The 22,475-nt window shown below is 39.3% G+C and overlaps 2 protein-coding genes across 12 annotated transcripts in view; one reads left to right on the forward strand and one right to left on the reverse strand.

Annotated features, from left to right (window-relative positions):
- Positions 1-21,636, forward strand: part of LOC110844753 (inactive dipeptidyl peptidase 10) — a 69,849-nt gene extending 48,213 nt beyond the window's left edge. For 4 of the 8 annotated variants that reach the window (XM_035847637.1, XM_035847642.1, XM_035847652.1 and 1 more), the window contains 24 exons: positions 12,533-12,650; positions 12,856-12,951; positions 13,130-13,148; positions 13,642-13,717; positions 14,710-14,781; positions 14,851-14,906; positions 15,012-15,144; positions 15,230-15,317; positions 15,801-15,892; positions 15,980-16,042; positions 16,122-16,222; positions 16,297-16,420; positions 16,509-16,540; positions 16,873-16,946; positions 17,015-17,138; positions 17,520-18,097; positions 18,401-18,467; positions 18,527-18,595; positions 18,675-18,800; positions 18,951-19,123; positions 19,204-19,231; positions 19,300-19,483; positions 19,570-19,706; positions 19,782-21,636. In XM_035847637.1, the coding sequence (XP_035703530.1) occupies positions 12,533-12,650; positions 12,856-12,951; positions 13,130-13,148; positions 13,642-13,717; positions 14,710-14,781; positions 14,851-14,906; positions 15,012-15,144; positions 15,230-15,317; positions 15,801-15,892; positions 15,980-16,042; positions 16,122-16,222; positions 16,297-16,420; positions 16,509-16,540; positions 16,873-16,946; positions 17,015-17,138; positions 17,520-18,097; positions 18,401-18,467; positions 18,527-18,595; positions 18,675-18,800; positions 18,951-19,123; positions 19,204-19,231; positions 19,300-19,483; positions 19,570-19,706; positions 19,782-19,815 (2,664 nt within the window). In that variant the 3' untranslated portion in view covers positions 19,816-21,636. Of the gene's footprint in view, positions 1-3,103; positions 3,995-8,862; positions 9,771-12,532; positions 12,651-12,855; positions 12,952-13,129; positions 13,149-13,641; positions 13,718-14,709; positions 14,782-14,850; positions 14,907-15,011; positions 15,145-15,229; positions 15,318-15,800; positions 15,893-15,979; positions 16,043-16,121; positions 16,223-16,296; positions 16,421-16,508; positions 16,541-16,872; positions 16,947-17,014; positions 17,139-17,519; positions 18,098-18,400; positions 18,468-18,526; positions 18,596-18,674; positions 18,801-18,950; positions 19,124-19,203; positions 19,232-19,299; positions 19,484-19,569; positions 19,707-19,781 lie in introns of those variants that run through there. The other 4 variants (XM_035847671.1, XM_035847668.1, XM_035847660.1 and 1 more) reach the window with 4 other exon arrangements.
- Positions 21,321-22,475, reverse strand: part of LOC110847944 (probable dipeptidyl-aminopeptidase B) — a 32,210-nt gene continuing 31,055 nt past the window's right edge. For 3 of the 4 annotated variants that reach the window (XR_004833952.1, XR_004833953.1, XR_004833950.1), the window contains 2 exons: positions 21,927-22,471; positions 21,321-21,849 (listed from right to left, as the gene is read on the reverse strand). Coding sequence is in view for 1 of the 4 variants with exons in the window: in XM_035847627.1 (XP_035703520.1) it covers positions 22,316-22,471 (156 nt within the window). In the remaining 3 variants the exon portion in view is untranslated. Of the gene's footprint in view, positions 22,472-22,475 lie in introns of all 4 variants that reach the window. The other variant, XM_035847627.1, reaches the window with a different exon arrangement.

A 22,475-nucleotide genomic window follows, 5' to 3' on the forward strand; every position in this document is an offset into this window, starting at 1 on the left:
AGGATTTATCTGTAACACGCATTATGAGACTTGAATTTTACAATCCAGCCAAAACTCTAAACTTATTTCATCCTAGTTTCCTCGAACTTTCTTTAGTTTGTGAGTTGTGAGAATGCCATTTGAGAATGTTTGTCATACTTTGAATCATTTTTATATATCGAAATAAAATCAAACTATAGTCTGAAGTCTCTGGTAAATAATGCGTATCATGATTCTTATATGATTACGAGTGCACTCAGCAAATAACAACTCCAACTTAACTGTGCAATGAAATTATTAAGTGAAAAATAAATTATTTTTGCTAGTTCATAACGGGCACGTTTTTAACCAGATAGAAAAGATGGTGACACGAAGAATGGTGCGAATCGTGTATGCATAAAGTGACGAAACCAGTGTGTAGGCACGAGATGGGCAACTTGTAACACGATAAATTAGAGTAAACTGCAATTCCACTTTCTCTTACGGGATGGAGAGAGCGCTGTGTAAATTTACTGTAATTTTCTCAATTACGTCAACGCTTGACACTGAAAGTAATTCTCAGAGAAAACTCATCCGCATTGAGACGGGAAAACTAGGAAGCCCGAGCAAGACAAATTTTATTACGGTTCAACAGAACAGCGTCCTCGTCCATATGCAAGCACGTCCACCTACCTACGCAACAACGGAAGGGTTTAAAGAGCAGTCATTCCTTTTGCAGGGTAAATAAAATAACGGAATTGTTTCCTTTTCTGTTTGTAACATACTTATGACATAAAACACAAGGACGGCTTTTTATGCTCATGACCAGGAGTTTTCCATGTTAAATTGCACGATTATTTTCTCAAGGGTACAACATGTACTGCACTTCTTCAAGTATTCATCAGTCAGAATTTATTTGAGCATCTCACGACCTGTGAAAGTCTTTGGAAACATTTACCAACATTGACAAAATGTGCGCTAAATTGTCCACCGTGTTCAAATGAGGTCATCGCATGCGAATATTCTTGCTTTGTAGTATTCTTAATTGTAAAATTTTAAAATTTCTAAAATGAATTAAACCTGATTTTTGAACATGCAAGTTTCCGCTGAAAGATTCTCCTGAATTTTACGGGGGTTAAGTAGAACGAAAATTTGATTATAATATTCTCCACAAGTGATTCCCCACAATTGAAGCGTCACGGTCATGGCCCTATTGTGTTCACTTTCTTCCTTCCAGTCTTTTACAAGTTGGAAGAAATTTGCATACCGAGGTTATAAAAATGCATGGTGGAGTGAAGATCGGTCTCGTTGGCAAGGAGCCAACAGGCTTAGTTTTCACTGCCACTGGTCCTTTTATGCATAGGTCTCTACACACGCCATTAACTGGCATTGTCCATTTCTTTTCAACCCGATTCCCCACCAGCCTTGTCTCAAACAGGAGCAAACCAAAGTTGGGGTTAGTTTTCAGTCTGGGTTCATCTTGTTATTTTTGGGGCAAGAAAGGGAGGCCGAGATCCCATAGTTTCATTTATTGTGTGGGTTGGACGAGGATCCATTTCTCGGGTAGAACTTTCACTTCCCTCTCTCGTCGCGTCCGCGGCACGAATCAAGATCCCAGAATCTCCCTCATTCCCGAATTCCTCTGGTCGGATGCAGATGTCGTTGAATGCTCGAGATTCCTTTCGGCGTTGGTTGAGCGTTAGTACCACTATTCGACTTGGGGCAACGCAGCTCACATATTTACAAATCCTTTATAAAATATAACTAACTTCGGTTAGTTATCGAAGGTGAAGAGTGGAAAAGTTTATGCATATCTTCACAACACCAGTGAGAGAGTTTGTGGAGAAGAATGCACAATTACAGGTGGTTGATAACAAGAATATTTTATGCTGATCACGTTGAAGAGTCATCAATGGTGACAAACGAGTATTCCCTTGAAATTGGCTTGTAATAGTGGACGATAAAACTTCATTAATCTATCAAAAAGCAAAATTCCGTAGATGCATGTCAAGATTTTTTGTTTGTTCTTCAAGTTTTAGCCACTTCCGAAGGTCGTTCCCTGATTTCAGCGTAGGCTGTTTTTTAGTTTCATTATGACCCTCCGCTCGCTCTCGCTTTCGCTTTCGCTGGCGTGGTGGTAAAGCACTCATGACCATGATGTTGAAAGTACTTATAGTTTCTCTAATGGCATTTTACTGCGTTCTCTTCAGCCCGATTATTGATCGCTCTCAAGCACGGGAAACACATAGACACCCGTCATCCCTCGCCGGAGAAATTTCCGGACTGGGTGAGCACGTTGCTTTCACCTCGCACATTCTCCCACAAAATGACAACATGAAAGAGAGCCTGACTCCCACTGCAAGAAAAGGCTTGCACATTCCTCCCTGCGTTGAACCAGCCTGATAAGATCAGATTTCAAACGAGATGCTTTCCTAGCTTGGCGTGTGCCGCATTATTCATTAAACGAATAAAGTACGAATGGTGGGAAACAACGGGGTTTTATAGTTTGATGTTCACACATCAAATGGTTTATGCAACAGCTGTTTGTTCTGCAGCATTTGATGTGGACGTAAATTTCGAGGTTCCTGAAATTCGCGTCTTGTGATATCACATTTCAGCATTTCTGTTTATTTTTAGGCCCAACGCATTTCATTGTGTTGCAAGACACCAACTCGGCATTCTTGTTTTTATTGCGAGAGATCCGAGATTTTCTGCCTGAGCAGCAAGCACCATCAGATAAACTCCTCAGTCTCGCATTGATACATTGTTCCGTCCGAGAGAGAGAGAGTGAAGCAAGACTCGAGCGAAACAAAACTTGCAGAAAAATCATGGCTTAAAAAACTCTGAACTAAGTGCATGCACGTAGCATGGCTGTCGTTGGAGAACGCAAAGCCTGCACAGGTTGAAGAACGGGCGAATGTGCCACACAGAGAGCGTGGAGGAAGTCGAGAGAGCGAGGAAGGAAAGGCAGGAGCGGCGGTGGTCTGGTGGTGCGGTGAATTGAATCTGCGAGACGCTCTTCTCCCCACCTTCTCTCTGGGCGAAAGTACGTACATGATGGAGCTCTGCTGGTGCTGGGCCTTTCCGCTTTCGGTGGAAGTGGAGGCTGTGTGTTGTTGAGAGTAGTAATAAAAGATACGTCGAATAAGCTTGCATGCTGCCTTGGCTCTGCTCCTGGTTCCTGTCGGTTGGGTTGAACGAGGAGGAAAGACAGATTGGGAGAGAGAAAAGGGGAGGTCAATAGCTATATCTGCACGTTCTTCGGATCGGAACACTGTCAGCCAGCACTTGTTCTTCTTCCCCGGGTTCCCCGTGGATCGGGATTTACATTTGGATTTTGTTTTTACAAATACCCAAGAAAAATAGAGGATAAGCGTCCTCAAGATCAGCCGTCTCACTACAATACGTTCTATTAACAGGACGACCACCACTTCTCAGCCATCCATCCGGCGGAACAAGTCAGCGTCTAGTTACGAGTATTATAATCCCTTCTTTGAGAATATACCTCTACACCTCGGCCGATGATCGTGGTTCGTTATAACATGTGCTTGGTGAAAGGTTGGCCCGTCGTGGTTGGAACGGACTCGGGTGTTGGTTGGCCGTGAGGAGGAAAGGGCTGCTTGGGAAAATTTATCGCTGCAGCTAAATAATAATATATCGTTCTCTAGTCCTGGCTTGACTTTCACCAACAACACGCCAGCCACCTTTTCAATAATCAGTCCTCTGTGTGCTCGTACGCCAAAACGTCTGTAATTTCATTATTAACTGTCGGCCGGTCGAGTATGATTTTGGGGGCTGATGGTTCAGCACCAGAAGAAGCAGTGGTGGTAGTGGAGCTGGTGGTCAGGTTGGTGGTGGTGACTGTTCATAATTACTCTGATATGACTTCACACGTTGTGCAAATATTTACACAGTTTTCACCTCATTAAATAAAATCATCTGCGGTTTACATCAGCATTTGTTGAGAAGAGCCACACGGGGCACGTAAATACAGAGGAATTTATTTGCTATGACGGAGTTCGAGGCACCGGATGAGGTATGAAGCGTTTCTTTCTGCTTTTGGTCCAAAATGTTTGTTTGAATCTGTACTATAAATTCTTGATTTATGGACCTTGTAATGTATCACGAGCAAGAAACTGCGAATGCTAAACATCAAACACTAATTTATTTAAGACGCGGTATTTTTTTTGCGTGTCTGCTGCATGGATGGAACACGGACCAACAGAATAATTTATTAGCCGGTCACGTTTCGAATACAAAACTATTTACAAACCTTTCCGCTACACGCTGTACGAGTACAATGAAAGTTTTCATCATTTAAATGGATCGAGTGTGCTCGATCGTTGTAGAGTAGAGAATTTTCAGCTATTTGTCTAACTGTTATTTATTAACGAGACCCATGCAATGTTAAATTATGCAATATGCAGCGTTTCCAGGTTTTCAAAATTCAAGCAGCCGCAGACAAAATTCAGAGACTCGAGTATGATTTCCCATTAGGTGAATTTAGCTGGAAAATTGTGTACGTTTTCGCATAGCTATTTTGGTATTCTCTGCCTCCCAGGCATTAACTTAGACCTCGTGAATTGTCTGAATTAATGTAAAACAAATAGTTGCTGCAAAGGTACATTTGTGGCATATGCCCATTACATGGTAATTTTATGAAGGGAACCATGAATCGAGTTCCTGGTAATTCATTTGTTTAGACCACTCACAGGTGGCCAGGCCAGAAGGCACACCCGCATCAATACTGACTTGACGAAACATGAATTACAATTAACTTTAAAGAGGAAAGTGATAGGAAACAATTCTCTGCATTATTGGGAAATGTATGATTCATTCATGCAAATTAACATGAAATGAAACACACAGCAATGAGGTCAAAGGGTACATTTCGTGAATTCATCTATTTTCCTACTCTACTACCCAATAAGTTTATTCACAATAATTTAAGTCGTTGTGCTCCTGGGTGTTTGGCACATGCATAAATAATATTATTATTATACGTAGGTAGGTACATATGGACCATATTTTGATTATGAAAAGTGCCACACAATTCCAGGTTGAAATCCCTCCGGCAATCCTCCCAACACACATTAATGGCTGGGGCATGCATTGTTATGCGAAATTAATGTTACGCAAACACGGGCTTCTTACACACTGGAAATGGAATGAGGTTGGAGTCGTGAGCGGCAGTAAAGTGAAAATTGCAAGTCCACGGTGCTTGAAACTAAGCATATCTCATAATGAGTCTCGGGAGAGAAAGTGAATTAACTTTCCCTTCCTCGACTTCACTTGCTCGTAATGCACGATGCCATTTCTGGAGACGGTTGTGTGTAGGAAGGAAGCATTTATTCGCATATAAGGAAGTGGCAGCTCCATGTGGGCAGCCAGTCTGCTTACTAAATATTGGAACAAGTTCTGGGCTCAGAGATTTTTGAGCAAACGTCTATCACCCATCATCAGCAAACTCATTTATCATCCCATTTGCGTTGTTGGATCACGTCAAGAAGTGAGAATATGGTTGCATTACTAAATTGATAAGAGTATGGATAAGAGTATGAGGAAGATTGTGACCAAGAAGCGCGAGAAGCTGTCAGTCAGAAAACTGGGAAAATTATGACGGAGTGTTGAAAGGCGATTTCCGTTTTTCCCTGTTATATAAACCAAAATGTTATCCGAGTGATTTATGCAAAGTATCACTTGCCCATGAGTAAAGGCAAAGTTGGATAATCCATAACACAAAATATATTGCAGCAAAGTGTAAACATTATTCGATAAGAATGTTTGTTTGCTAGGTTCTAACTTAGTTAGAACTTCAACGTGTGGGTGGTTTGAATGGTATTCATCATTACCTCTCATTAAAGTATTCAATATAATCTTTCGCAATGAGAGAGGATTAGAAATTAAATGTTGAGGAGCTACCCACGCGTATTTTGTGTGCGTGCAAATAAACTTAAATTTCAAAACGACGTTTCGATAATGCCAACGTCACTCAAGCTCCACCGCGCTAAGAAGATCAACACTCGGGTTTGTTCTAAGGTCGACGTGGATAAAAAAATTCAAAGTGAAAATCCCATCCTTATGGATCGACGACTACTCGATAAAATCGGGACGTCATATAAAATGCTTTATAATTCTCATATTACACATAGGGTTTTCTAACCTGTGAAATTCTCGATATTTTTGAAGACGGTAGAATTTTGTCTGGAAATATGTATTGAAAATCCAGACTATGCTAATACAAAGTTATGAAATTCCATATCCTTCAATAATTCCTGTCAACATACGTCATCGGAAATGAACTCAGCGCTGCTATAAATTTTAAATATATAACAATTGACATTTACAACTTTAGTTTATAGTCAGGAAAATAAATTTTATAAAGAATTACTGCTAATAGATTTGATGCATTATTTATTTAATATTTGCAACCGTGTTAGAGTGGTGTCTGATACATTTTTACGACTACTATCACAGGGTCATAAATGGATTGTCTAGCCTGTTTACGTATGTATTTAGTATGGCATGGCTAATAATTGAGACATCAATAATTGTTGTAGCAAGTTTCATTGCGTTCTTAACGATGCGCAATTTTATTTTCGACGTGAGTAATTTTGCACTGTCTCGAGTTTGGGAGGCAATTCAAGTACTTTATGTGACACAAAACGACAACAATATGTACAAGCGTTGAACATTTGTTTGATGAGAGAATTTGCATCATCTGCTTCAGAACAATATCATTTTATGTGCCGTATTATGCATCTTATTCCTAATTGTAGCAGTCAGTTTATTTATGGACGCTATGGCTTTTCCTATAAACTTGCATTATGCATATTTAGCATTTGCATACTAGTGACTATAGGTGAATAACAAAGTGGTGGTCACTTTTCTTGGTTTTCAGAAAGAGTTATTCTCGTGCTTTCCCATTCCTGCTTGGATTTCTAGCTCTTTATTTACCATGATTCATGAATACGAGCATGAATAAGGTGCAGGCCGGGCATTTTCACTTTTATAGTTTTCAAAGTCGCAATAAACTTCACTCTCAACTACCAACCAGCTGAATTTGGAGAGCGTGAACAGGAAAAAATGTCGTGGAGTTTACGACACCACATTCCAGCAAGGAGGATTTCCGAAATTTTCCAATAAGCCCCGAGTCCTTTCCAACTTTTCCACTTTGATTGTTTGAAGTTTTGAAAAGTTTGATGCAAGGTTTACACGAGTAAAAACTAGTTTGTTTTCAGGCTATTCGACAACAAATTGGATTCAAGCACATTAAGTTTTGGGATATGAGACTCGTGTACGTATTCACGAAAGCAAGATAAAAAACCTTGCAGAAGGCTTTGTTTGTGGTAAAAGGTTTCTGTCCATGCGAATCGAGGGATGGGCTGGCTGGTGCAGATCCTTAACAATAATTTATTGAAGGCAATAACAACGTGCAGTCAGGAAAATCAGTAGTCAATTTCAAACCATCTTAAAGAGAGATTGTGCGAACCAGCGAGAAACGTGGTGTTGCATGATGTAGCCACAAAGAGCAAAAGATTAAGATTTAGTGCTAACTTACAGTTGACTGGAGTTTCATTCTGGATGTACATTTGCAGTATATTTCCCATTTTCGTGGCCTAATTTTTTGACCCAAAGTTTATATGCTTGATGGAATTCTAACCATGTACAGCTAGAATTGTGTTGGACAGGATAAGCGTTTTCGCATTTAATGGAAATTCACAAAATATGCTGGAAGCAAATAAGCATAAATATTCATACCCTTGCGTTGGCCGTATGCATAATATTTATTGCAGCAAAATAGCTGCACGCAAGCACCTCAAAGAAAAAAGGGTTCGCAACGAGAAAATAAATAAATCAGGAAAAAAGTATGTTTACATTTCATTGTGGTTATGCAAACTAGGCGAATGTCGTTTCTCTCCAGATTCTCTGCGTGAAAAGAGAAGAGATTCATTCATTTGCATTAAATTTATTTAATGTTTCGACAACAAAATTGCTACTTTGTTTGAGCCTGCGGAATCTGAGAAAGTTTGGGCAAAAACAAACAACTTGGATACAAGTTATTTATACACCCGATCTCGGACTAAAGATGTTACGCCACATATTTCGGAAATGATATTTCATTCTTTCTCGAATTATTGTATTGCTCTTGACGGAAATTAATTTACCCCCTCGAGGAAATCCTTTCACCAATGATATGAATAATATGGAGTTATAAACAAGTTGTTCGTCTTATACCCTGAATCCACGATTTTGCGTGGTTTTAGATGATGAGCCAAATGGAAACTAACGGCTCTCATTAGTTTGAAAGAAAACTGCGTTGTTCACTCGTTTCCACATCGCAGAACTTACTCGTGCTCGCTCCTAAACTTATCTCCTGAAAAATAATCGTTCATCTATCTGGAAAGTAGTCGAAAGCAATTGTATGAGGTGGTGTTGCGAGAAACTTTCTCCTCTTCTCTCTCCTTCGTGCATTCGGCCCAAAGTTTGTTTCTCAATGTGGAAAGGGATGATTATTTGAAATTAAACTTCCCCATAAAGACGAGTGCGTTTACTTCAAACGCGAAAGATTCAAGATTCGTAGCTTTCACCATTTGGACCATAAAGCATACCAAAAGAACTCTAAAAAATTTCACCCTTGTTGTCTCACTCACCTCGCTTAAGAGAGAGAAAGAGAGAGAGACAGTGGTGGGTACTGTGAGGATGAGGATGATGATGAGGATGTGTGAGTATACTCGTTTTTCGGGTGGTGAGGAGTATGTTCGAGGGAAGACCAGCTCCGGGAAAATGAGGTGAAAGGACATGTGGCTGATGGCGTGGTGTACCCCGTGGTGCGAGGGAAGAGTCCCCAATATTTACACACGCTGAGCACTCACCCACAGCCCAGTTCCCATATTTGGCTCAGACTCATCGCAATCTCTCTCGCACCACGCTTTCTCTCTTGGCCATCAACCAACCGCACGACTGTCACTCTCATCACCAGCCTGCTTAGAAAAGGGTGCTGAGTTTGTACTTCTCTTTGGACCAAGGCGTCCTCATCACTCCTCCAAGACTTTCCTCCCTCGCAGGGATTTATCTGTTTCGAATGGCTCCCTTTGAAATCAATTACCCAGTGCGCCAACTGCTACTCCCCACTTTCTCCTTTTCCCACGGGTTTGAGCTTACGACTCAAATGCCAAGATGAGTTAGAGAGCCTTTTCACCTTCATCGATATACGTACGTGCAGATATATTTCTATAGGCAGAGTCCTTTAATTTAGGTCTCTCGTGACGTGACCAAGTAAATGTGATAAACTGCAAAAGTTTCAGTGTGGCTTGGCTCGAGTTTACTGGAGAACAAGAAGTGGAGTGAAAGTTCAAAGAGGTTTCAATGTGGGATTGCTAAAATATATATGCACATAAATTCCCTCTCAAACCAACAAGTTTGATTTCGAACAGACTCTTTCGTACTTATCTCTGGGATGATGATGAGCAATGGTTGTAGAAATACGAGGCAAATGCCTAATCTCCTCTGTTACTGAACTTGCTTCATTTCTTGGATGTCTAGTGCATATTCGAACAGTGAAATGATATGAAGAGTGAAATGAGGATAAAATCGAGTTACTGCCAGTCCAGTCGTCATCCGCAAATTCGTCGCAATTACCTCGTTATTGCTTTCTTCAAGAGTAGCTCATTTCATGAAATTAGGATGCAAGACTTCCATCTGGATACAGCAGCAGCATCATCGTCATCATGAGCGGGGGTCGTGAGAGCAAAGGGAAACTCAGCGGAAGAGCATATTCCTTGGCGAATGCAAAAGATTTTGCGAAAGAGGTAGGTACGAGACTACGCAGCACGTGCGGGGGCTGATGCCAAGCATTAACTGCCATATTGTTATTGTTCAAATTATTTCTTTTTCTGGACACTTTGTGAGTAAGTTAAGTATGGTGGTGATCAAATTTCTAGAATTTTGGTTTCGTGGCTCAAAATTACCTCCAATTTTGTTGGATACAGCATATGTACAGATATATTCGTGGGCAGCATATGGTTTTGATCTGAATTTTAGCGTCCCCTTTTACGACTCACTATTTTTCGATACAATCGCTAGAGTGCAAAATAAAGAATGTTGTTTAGAGAAGGATGATGATTCTCCAAGCAAGATGAATTTTGCGAGGATCATGTGGAGCGTTGGGAACGCGAGGAGAGATTGTTTATTTGCTTTCCCCAAGACAAACATAGACGTTAGCGTTGTGGTTCAGATTGGATTTTTTGATTTCGCCTTGGATCAGTTCTCGTATTTGCGCATGGAGAACTTTGCTTCCGTTGCGGAGATTAGGTTTTTGGTTTTAGACTCGGAATGCAGGAAAAAAAGAGGAAATGTGAAAAAAATCTGCTCTTCCTCTGACTCCATTCATAAAATAAATAAAATATTCATAGTTTTTTAACTTCTTCTCATCCGGAGTTTAAGGATGACGGTCCTGATGGTTGGTGATAAAGCAAAATAGGCAAGGAAGCTTTAAAAACCTTGCAATCTGTTCTCAATTTCCCTACAAGACTGTCAGATTATGTTTTCCAATACGTTTCAAAGCTCTTCAACGTCACGCAATTTAGTTTTTGAAAATTGGGCGCAGAGTAAGTACATATTCACGTAGGAGAAAAACAGTAGCAGAGCCAGCCAAGTGCAGCAAAAACCATGAATAGCGGAGGTAAGGACTCTGCAGGTAGAGAACGGAAATGGTAATAAATCTGCTTAAACCAGGGACTGAGTTTGTTCGTGTCCACATTGCTGCTTCCAATTTCTGGAGAAACAAAGGGACCAGAACGTCAGAATAAAGGAGAAGGAAGTGGATTGTGTTCGTCGACGGCAAGTCAATATTAAGCCAACATTTAAATTCTAAATTGGACGACTTGTTATTACCTTTGAAAGGCGTCAGTCTTGCTTTTCCACGAGGGTTCAGCTCTCTTCTAGAAACGAACGTAATGAGGAAAGTGGGGAGCATCAAGACACGACGGAGAAAGTTTCTCGTCACCCATGCATGCTTGCTTTCAGTGGCAATTATGCCCAGAGTTGCGCCCTCACAAACATAGAGTGAGGAGAAGATTGATCTTGTGGTGGTGTCTGGTTGAGGCATATACGAAGAAGATAACTGAGTTAGTCGTCACTGGAAAGATAGTGTCTGTGAATAAGGATGAGGAAGATTGGAAGTTAGTGGAGAGACAGGAGACTAATCGAATAATGAGAGGTAGATGAGAGGGAGAGCCGACGTGGGATAAAGAGGTTAGTTACTCGCTCCGACTTTATCGAGTTACATATTTCAGTCAAGAATATTGAAGATTCTAGAAAATCACATCTTTTGGACTAAAACTCCCCGGGTTAGGTTCGTGGCTTGCTGGTTGGGGATTTGCTTTCTTCTTTAGATAAACCTCTCCCCCTTTCAGATCAGTGATACCGTATAATATCCGAGCTGACATTCACTGACTTTCACTTATTCCGCCCTTCAATGATGTGGGCTCAAACCCAGTTCGGCTTAGGCCTTCTTAAAAAATCTGTATCCTCACACAAAAGATGTAATCTAAATCTCTTTTCGACTTCCAAAAAATTATCTTAGAATCAGATTTCGTTCCTTATGGAGAAATAAAACCACATTTTTTTCAACCTCGATTTGGAACAGCGTAATAAGTACACAGCTACATATGAAGAGCTGAAACCTTAATTTGACGTTGTCAAATTGAATATGTATGACACGCTCAAATAAGTAAATAGGTTGAATGGCATAAATAGGCACCAATAAAATTGCACGGTATAGTAGAGTTTTAAACAATCTGTATTTCTACATTTTCGTGGTTTTGCAGTTTTATGCACATCAACTTAATCGTCAGTTATGCTCGGAAATCGGAGGATTGACGATAAAATTTTAGGATTTCCAAGAATGTAATAAAATTTCCAATGTAATTGAGTTCCTCGGAGCATTTGATGCGAGGAAAACGCGTTTTCCCATTTCGGACACATACTTACGTACATTCCTTACGTGTGGTCGTGGACTGTGTCAAACACACACCTTGTACAACTTCTTTGTGAGTCTTTCTCTGGGGGATTGAATTAGATTTAATTAAAAGCGGAGAAAATCATTTCCATTTCATGTCGTACAAAATCTACTCCATCATCCCACAATTTCTGTGTATTTCCCAATTTCTGACCCTTTTGACGGCATGTTTGAAATGTTATGTTGCGTCAGAATTCCTGGCTTTGCTTATTTTGACGGAGGCTTCATTAAGTCGGGTGGATTACTCACTTAAGATCTGTTTGGCCGTGAGCGGAGTAAATATTTAATTAAATATGAGTTTAGGCGGACATCATCTTGCAAAAGAACCTCAACCAGAGTATTAATTAAACTGAGTGTGTGTGTACATGTTGCTCAAGGGAAAGGGATCAATCACTAAACTATTTATATGTATCATGGTTTGGACAAGATGGACGAGATGAGGATTATAATGGCTGATGTGGATTTTGTTACACACACACAGCAAAATAAACCACAGGCTCAAAGTACCTGCTTATCTACTTGGCTAACCTTGGGCATGTTGTTTTTTTACAGGAATTGGTGGCTGCCACACCCAGTCAAAGAAATTGGAAAGGAATCGCAATTGCCCTTTTGGTCATCTGTGCTGTTCTTGGACTCATAATTTTTTCCATTTACCTCCTCCTCCCACCAGGTAATGATGAAACATTGATAATCGTGATAACACGCTACTACATATTACATACGGCAAACATACTAAATAAGTACATGTGTAAGCTGTATGTACTTTACTGCTTTTTCCACACGAATTTCCGACGTTCCTCTTTAAAATATTGAACGACTAATGTTGGTCTAGTTCAGTCAATAGTTTGCTAATGCGTATTTCAATCATTTATCAGATGAAGGGCCTCGTGTCAAAGGAAGAAAAGTCACCGTGGAGGATGTCACGTCGTCCCATTTTGTCGTGGAGCCGTGGAACGGTACTTGGATATCAGGTTGGTTGCTTTGGTTCTACAGACTGCCTCACATCCTCCCCACTTTTCACGTCAATGTCAATCTTCATATGTCCCCATACATTAAATCTCTGCGGAATTGCTGCTATTTCCTTTTCCTAATGCAATACAAGCAAACCCACCAAACGAAATAAACAAATAAATGGTTTCCTATTTGCAGAGACAGAGCTGTTGGTGAGGTAAGATCGACCATCTAAATATACTTTGGAAAGATCTACATTTACCTACACATTGTAAAATCGCGTGGTGGTGGCAGTCGGATAAATCTAGCTCCATAAGATATCCCCGTCTTCAACATTCCAAAGTTTTTAGGCAACTGTCAACGTCACGCGATTTTAGAATACATCTGTATTAAGTATGTAGTTTAAGTTGGTAAACATTCAATCTCGCAGAAGTATCCAGTAGCCTAAATAAATATATCTCTTACGAAAATAGATTGAAACAGGTATTGCTAACAAATTCCATGTGATACGTACTATTTATATATTGTCGCTCAATATATAAATAGTTTAGTTTTGGATCGTTCCAAATTTGACAAAATAAATGTATAAATGCGTCTTCTTCTTACGCACATCAAGAAAATATGAAATGTGATCACACTCTGCTGTTGATTATGTAGTACATAGTAACGTCATGCTTAAGAATTGATTCTAATGAGTAAAAAAATTTTAGAGACTATTTGGGCGGACTCTCGCTGCTCAATGTGGAAACCCTGAATCTACGCCCTTTCATTGCCAATACCACTTTTGTAAGTGAGCCTTATTTCTCATACAACACTTATTTTATTTATTGGACACATGTGTATTTGCTGGGTGGTGAAAGTAACATGAATCTGGTGCGGATAGATAGATACATGAATAAATTCCTTTCCTGTACGTGAAAGAAAGCTGCATCGTACATATGTATCGGTATTTATAGCATCATCGTATTTACAATATCGGAATTTTATGGACAGGTCATAGAAATCCTTCACAAGTTGTTTTTAGTCTTTTTAGGTTTATTTTTAAGTGCCCGTGTTATGACGCAGCGGATGTAGTCCAGCCAATCCTCTGAGCAAGGTTGCCATTGCCACCATGATTATATTTTCCCATCCTCAGAGGGACGCTATACGTACTTAACCTTAAAAGCTAAATTTACTACGCATGAAGACTTGTTGTTGGTGCACTTGCTGAGAGTATTTCTTTTAAGGCCGTTGGGAGCACCGGTAATTTGCCCATGTATGCATTACATAAATGGATGAAATTAAGAATCGGCAGCAGTTCTGCCTAATTTGTTTTCGAAATATCCCCGAAAAGAAAGCTAGGCCGAGTTGGCAGGTGTTACTCGCTTAGATTGTGAATAATGCAGCACTTCGCATCTTATTTGCTATGCCATCCAGGCACGCATGGAGTGCACTTTCCACTTACTCTCAGACTGGATCACAAAGTGTAGTGAAAGCAGCAGCACTTTCTCAAAATTGCCTCGCAGTAGTTATGGAACAGCACTTCACGCCCTAGGCTTTCAATTCCGCAGTTCTTGAGACGTTGTGTCCAGATTTCTCTGTCTTGTCTGAAGGTTCTTACATTGATTCCGTTGCGTCATGCGTCACTCTGGAACCTAGGAGTCAGTTGTAGGAGATTTTATGCATAATAGATTGCCTCAGCAGATAAAAAATGCGCTGTCCTTTGTATATTTGCACATGTACATAAACACAAGTTTAAATCCTAATTGAATTTTGTCAATTGTGTTTTGTTTTTCCAGCGGCGACTTGATGCCCGAAAATTCTTCGTTTCTCCGGATAGAAAATTCATACTATTTGCCCACGAGGATCAGGTATAAATAAACTCGTTGTGTGCAGTGGGACGAATTCGAATTTGAACCTGAATTATTTGTTTGTTGCAGCCCATTTGGCAAAATTCATTCCGCGCTAAATATACAGTTTATGATATTGACAATGAGTAAGTGCACTGCAGAAAATTTATGGCATATGGGATGATCCGTACATATTAGAGCAAATTGCAAAGAGAATCGCAATGAGCCGTGTGATTTATCTCTATCGACAGATTCCAAATCGTTGTGACTCCATTCGCGGAAGTGAGTCCTGACCAAGATCAGCCATGGATTCAATATTGTACTTGGGTTCCGGGAACAACCTCATTAATATTTGTCCATGAGAATGACATTTATTATAAACCGGTAGATATGGCATACTTTTACATTGGATACCTTATATCCCCGTCTATATTCTAGTGAATATATTCTGTAACATATAAATGTATAGGACCCCCGAAGCTCACGCACGTCCCGGATAACGACAACAGGCCAAGAGGGAGTTATATACCACGGGATCCCAGATTGGTTATATGAAGGTAAGCACATAGCCAGCGCTCTTTGTTGTGCACGGAACAATGGGCATCTATCCGTTCGTACGTACATATCGGGATGATTCAGTGGAGAGATCTAGGTTGTTATTAGAAATGGTCCACTGCTATCAGATCAAAAGTGACAGTAATGATTTCTCTCTGTCTCCTTTCTCCGCAATCCTTTCATCATTTTCCTCTCCTTAGCAGAAGCAGTTTTTATTGAGCACTGCTGCAGTGTCACTGTCCGAAAGTTTTTGTTCCACACTCACTCATTTTGATATTAATTTCGCCAGAGTGCTAGCGACATACATTCTCTGCACGTACCGTGTAATAAATATCGAGTATGCACCACTCCGATGGTGCATAACGTCGTGGAATAAAGATAGCAAAAAGAGACGCAAAGTAATGAACTGGTTAGAATCAATGGGGTGGAATAAGAAATTGTGACTTTATTTGATGATATCGTTGGTTTTTATTGCCGTTTTTTAGCTGAGATTCTCAAATCCAATGCGGCCATATGGATGTCCGGCGGCCAGTATTTCATCTACGCCTCGTTTAATGATTCTAAAGTTGGAGTTCAGGTAACTTTTATTAAATGTTCAAATACTAAAAGTTAGTTTATTTTTCAAAATTTTAGTAAAATGAGTTAAAATTATTCTTTTATCCAGTCATACCACTGGTATGGAGACAATCTCTCCTATCCCAAACTCAGAACTCTTCGCTATCCCAAGGTATGTAAACGGAGGACAAACAGCGACAATTTGCTCGAATAAATATATGCTTAGCGTTTACCGTTTGTACTTCATTTAGGCTGGGACGACAAATCCAAGCGTAACTTTATCGGCCGTAAACTTACGGTCCAATATACTAAATTCCATTCCATTAAAGCCGCCCGACCAGGTTGATATCAGGTAACCTATTAGTTGGGCAAATGGTGCTCAAATCCCAAAGTTACATACATCAATTCTACTTTTTGGGACGCTAGGGATCACTATTTCAGCGCAGTTAAGTGGATCACAAAGGAGCTCGTAGTCGTAGTTTGGATGAATCGGCGACAAAATGTTTCTATTATTTCAACTTGTCAAAGCCCACGATTCCAGTGTCAAGAGGTGAGTTTGGAATTTCCTTGATGTCTCTCATCCCACTGAACGTGAAAAAGGTTTGCTATCTCATCATTGAAAATGCTTTTTTTTGCAGATTTACACAGTGAAAAACCCTGGGACCGGATGGTAAGTTTTAAGTTTTATGTTTGATGGTGACACTTTGATTTATTATTTGCATTAGTAGATTAAGATCATACTTCAAATATGCAATTCATTCTAATGATTTAAATTCTAATAAATTCATCATTTTCAAACTTGTGGATTTATTTTTAAAAACAACGGCAAAGTTTTGCCCTCAAAGTTATTTGGAACTAATTTATCTAAAGATAGACAGAACTCATCACGAGGAATGAATTAAATTGCACAATTAATATTTAGTAATATTAAAATGCGAAGATCTGATATTTTAACCACATTTTTTGTCTTCATTTTAAAACAATGCATGTTTTTTTTATCAGGCTGGACTTTATCGACCCACCTTTGTTTTCTCAAGACAGTAAAACCTGCCTTTTACGCATTCCCTGGCGTGATGGTGAGTAATGGATAAAAATCTATAATCAGAACAGTAAATAAAATAGTACTTTAAATTTAATCTTGAAGGGGAAGCAGGGTATTTTCGCCATGTCGTTTGGCTAGATATTAGCAGCCGAAAAGAAATCCCAATCACTCGGGGGCCATTTGAAGTCACAGAGATTGTTGCTTGGGACCAAGCCAGCCAATACATGTAAGCGCACATCCCGATCGAACCACACACATCCGTACCTATCTCTCCTCCATCCTCCATTGCACTTTATGCTGGCACCGTCCTGAATTTAACGGGGGAAAAAGGAATCCAATAAATATTGGACAACGACAAGAGATTTTCACACAAAGCCAACCTCATCCCAGTTTCAAAGAATGTTTCAAAACTCATCCAAAAGCCCAATCCTATTCTGCCTGTCTAACTACCATTATTGCTTTTCCTTTCATCCTTCTCCCGAGTTGGAACTGTCAACAGTGTCAACTTTTCGTTGAATCCTTCACGAACAAACATTGTGTCTCTGATAATAACACGATAACCAAGTCGTTTATATGCACATGATAAGTTATTGATTTTTTCCTACAGATATTTTATAGCCGCTCCACAAGGCGCCCCTGGCCAGCGCCACTTGTACAGAGCATCAGAAAAATCTTCGAATTCCACAGTGATATCCGCTCCCTTGTGCATGAGCTGCATTGCGAACTCTTCCGTGTCCAAAGTTGTCAAAAAATACCAAACAGGGCCACAGTTCTTGAGAGACGAGTTGGTGGAACTGGTCACGTCGAATGGGTCGCAAGAGACCAGTCGTTCACCCTCCCCTCCTCCCTCGGGGGCAGAAGAGGGCTCGATGCAAACCATGCTGGTGACCGTGAATGTGACGAGTGCATCTCCCAATGCTTCCAGCGTAACGATTTCCAAACGAATGCTATTGAGACTTTCTCCGTGTTTGTACAACAAAGTGACGTTTAGTTCAGATAATAGATTTTTTGTGCGAGAGTGTCTGGGTCCTGGTGTTCCCTTCGTGACTTTACATACAGCCCCGTTGGGCCGTTTATTGTACGTTCTTGACAACAATACGGCGTTAAAGCAAGAAGTGGCAGATTTAGGACTTCCGGTCATACGAACTTTCTCTGTGGAAGTTAGCGATGGCTATAAAGCTCCAGGTGAGTTATAGGCTTAGGTCTCATTTAAACTATATAAATACCCCTAAACCATCAATGTCTCATACTAATCCAAGATCAGTACGTTTCTTGATTTCGTACGCGTGTCATGAGATTGTGACGAGTGTGGGACCGAACCACGTTACATAAATTCACAAACTTTCTCAAGTGTAGTAAATATTTCCTACTTATTTGATGGCTTTATGTAGATAACGATCTCCTTTTTGTATACGCATCTTAAAATTAGTTCATGATTTGAAATTTTAGCTCTTGGTCATTGATGAATTTCTTTTTTTTGCGTTCCAGTCAAACTTTATCTACCACCAGGTCTTCGAGAAGAAGAAGAGTTCAAATTTCCTTTAGTGCTTCATGTGTAAGTGTTCCTTTGTAAAATACTTATCTCGAGTTTTTAGTGATTACTATTTGTTGAAGGAATGGAGAACCCGGATCTCAACTAGTCTCTGAGAAGTGGAGCCTATCATGGAATGCCTTCCTGGTCAGGTGAGGAGCTGATGATACCAATGTCTTAATCGGAGAAGATATTTGTTTTTGAGACATAACTCATATTTTGAAATTGCAGCCAAAAGAATTATATTCTCGTTGAGATTGATGGGCGTGGAACTGGATTCCAAGGAGAAAGCAATCGTCACGCAGTTTACAGAAAGTTGGGAACTTTGGAAGTCACTGATCAAATCGAGGCAGTCATGTATGTCATAATTTTTCAGTAAACATAGAAAATCTTGCTAGTTGTAGAGAACGTGTGCATCAATAATAAATACGTAAATATATCAAATGAAACCAAAGAAAACTGATTTCCTCTCTACAACATTCTTGGATGATAAACCTCTTTTTTCAGGGATCTTGTGAAGAGACTTCCATTTATTGACAAGGACAACATGGCCGTGTGGGGGTGGGGATATGGAGGATACGTGACCACTGCCATTCTAGCATTGGACGGGAAGGACAAGGACAAACAACTTTTCAGGTGTGGAATTGCCGTTGCTCCAATCACAAAATGGGAATTCCACGGTGAGTTTCTAGAGTGAACTGCATACTTCGCTGATATAAATTTATTGAGACATTTGTTCACTGGTTTATTGATTTTGCAGCCTCCACATTCACGGAACGATACATGGGGTAATTGTGAATTTATTTCCTCCTTTCTTACAAAGTCTTGACAGTGAAAGTAAAAATTAATCATCTAGGCTCCCAAACTTTACGGACAATTATCGAGGCTATGAAGATGCCGACTTGACACGATATGTCAAAGAACTCCAAGACAAAAATTTGTTTATCATTCATGGAACTGCTGACATTCGAAATCACTACCAACACACGCTTCATCTCACAAAAGCTCTCGTAACGCATGGAACCTCGTTCATGGAGCAGGTAAGATAGTGAAATTATGTCATAAACCTCGCGCAGCTAGAGCTACATATTTGCATGTAAATACACATTTGTGCTTTGTACTCTAGATTTACCCAGATGAGGGGCACCTATTTAAAGGCGTGCTTTCCCACTTGTACATGACACTAGAAAACTTTTTGGACAGCAATTTCGACTCTATGGATTGGGAAGACTATGAAAAAGCAAACTTTCTTGGGATTCAGATGTAAAACTTGTTTATCAGAATATTGAATGGAATGAGCGTGATAAAAAGAGTTGCCCTGTGTGTGACCTTTTGTAGTGATGAGATGGCTATTTTACTGCAAAGTTCATGACCTGCCCCTCGAGTGGCTGCGGTGACAAATTAACCTTCTAACTATTCAAAAGCGACTGGCAGTAGTGTGTAAAGAGTGATCGTGTGATGTACCTACAACGTATTGTTGGATAATTTTATTGAAATTTTGAAAATTGTGTTTGTTGAACTGTATCGTCATTTATGCATCCTTTTCCCAAGTACAAAAGCACGTAATATGTACAAAGGTACTTAGGAAGCCATAGCAAGCAGTCAACTTTCACCAGTTTCACAGCGATGATGAAGACCGAGTTATTATCAACCTACATTTTCGTACGATGGTCGATTTTGAGTGTACTAATTTATCAACCTGAATCTGGACGTCTATTTGGACACCACTTTCATTAAAGCGTGTAGCACTATCAAATGTATATGAATTTGAGTGAAGTTGTACTAGTTATGTAGTTCTAAATTAGTGTGTGTTCTAGTTTGACAATTTTTACATACTCACTTCTTAATAATCTTGGATATTGTCGTTTTTTATCAATCTTAAATTAATTCATTCCTTCCGTTGATATTTTGCAACTAAATAAGCGCTTCCCAATGATATCTGTTTGGCATGATTTTTAAGGAGCACTTACTGCTAACTGCACTGATTATTTATTTATGTGAGACTATTTTTGTGACACCACATTTTTTGTTGTTTTTATTCTAGAAGCAAAAAGAGATTATTTTCTTGAAGCAGAAGTTGGAAATTTCATCTGTTGAACTATGTCCATGTGTCACAGCTACATGTCCTTCGTTCATTGTTTGCAAACTGTGAGCCGAGTTTTTAAGCTGCTAAATACAATTTGCTGCTAGCTTTATTCATTCCACGTACAGAAGCTTATATGTTTCATGTCATGTCCATCTATCTAATTGTAAATTTTGTAAATGTTTTTATTAATTGAAAATGTGTAATTCTAAGCTGCACAGTACATGTATTATATGAATTATATTACTACAAATTTAAATTAAATAATTATGTGCTCTAATTGTTAAGACGAAAGTGTGCTATGTTCACAAGGTTATCTCCTCTCAACGACCGGACGAGATTTACAAGATTGTTGTGATAAAGCTTAGTTGATAAAGAGAATCGGTATCCTTGTAATCTGTGCTTGCCATTCTAATGCGTAAACTAGAATGAAGAATGGCGACAACAAACAACCTCAGTCGGTTAGACACACGCATTACTATTTGTGAGTAGAAATTGGATATATTTATGAGTAAGTATGTGTATATGTTGGGTGGGATGGCGCTATAAAAAATGCGATAAATTGCGTTGCGAACAATGCGTGATACATATGTATTTAGAAATATCTTGTTAAATTCGACATATGTAAAACATGTTTTGAATTTGTTCTGAAAAATAATTTGTAAAGCTTGTCGGAAATATTGTGGTGATCAACCAACCAATCTTGTTATTTTTTAACTGGTAATGCGTCATGTATTATATATGCGAGATGAGAGCAGATTTCCTTTAACTGAAAACAACTATGATCTCACGAGTTAATTGAAATGTTTTATTTTAGCCAATATTATAGGTACTGAATGTGATTCAAACAGAGCTGAAATTTAGATAAAGTCGACAAGAGAGTGAATAGCGGACGTTAATAACCACTAAAGACGACGACGAGGAGGAGGTTACGAAAAATTACTCATTCGCAGTCATTCTAAATACATTAGTGTATTCTTTTAGGTTGATAAAATACATATTTAATGAAACGCTAAGGTATCTTTAACGTTAGAATCTCGTCGCTTAACTCTGGTCAAAGTTTAAAATGTTATCTTCCTATAAATACTTTTAAATTAAGACACTATAATTTACTATATCATCAAATTACATACATATGTATTTAATATACGTAAACCGGTATTGCTTTCTGACTGAAATTGGAAATAAAATGAACGAGTAAAAACAAACATTGTGTTAAGAACTATTTCAAGGATTCATGTACATATCAGCATTGTCGGACGACTTCTACAGCTTTTTTGGCATTCTGAGGTTCTCAGGTCAGTCAAGGGAAGCATGTCAACACTGGAATAAGGGACTACTCATTAGTATGCGGAACACAGCAGGGATAGAAGATCGCACAGAAGAACAACTGCACTTACCTTGCAAATTGCAAAGTAAAAGCTCTCTAGACGAGGTCACAACAACACGAATATCATCCACCAGACAACACAGACAACGTTCACAATTTTGTGTGTATGTAGATACAAATAACAGTAATAGCACATCACGGACAGTTCAAACAACGGTGGTGGTTTTGCATAGCACTGCGTATTATTGGTTGACTAGAGTCATTTCAACAATTTCGGAATTACCATAAATCACATACATTGAAGAGCATATAGGTTCAACTCCTAAAATAGTGTTGTTAAATATCAGGGCACAAATATGGAAGAAATTCCAGAAAGCTAACGTTCTTATGAGATAGGAATTCGGTTGCAACGAGTCATATTTCACCAAAAGGTTGCTCTCATCAGGATTATTTTTCTTATTATTCGTCATATTCATCAAATTTTCCTCCTTTGTTTAATCCAATTCCTGCATTTGGTAGATTCTGCTTCTTGAAACAATCCTCGAAAAAACTTTCCATCGACTTGTGCACATGGTACTTGGCACCATTCAAACTGTGACCTTCATCTGCATACACCTAA

This window comes from Folsomia candida, unplaced genomic scaffold, assembly GCF_002217175.1.
Source record: "Folsomia candida strain VU population unplaced genomic scaffold, ASM221717v1 Fcan01_Sc001, whole genome shotgun sequence".
NCBI lineage: Eukaryota > Metazoa > Arthropoda > Collembola > Entomobryomorpha > Isotomidae > Folsomia > Folsomia candida.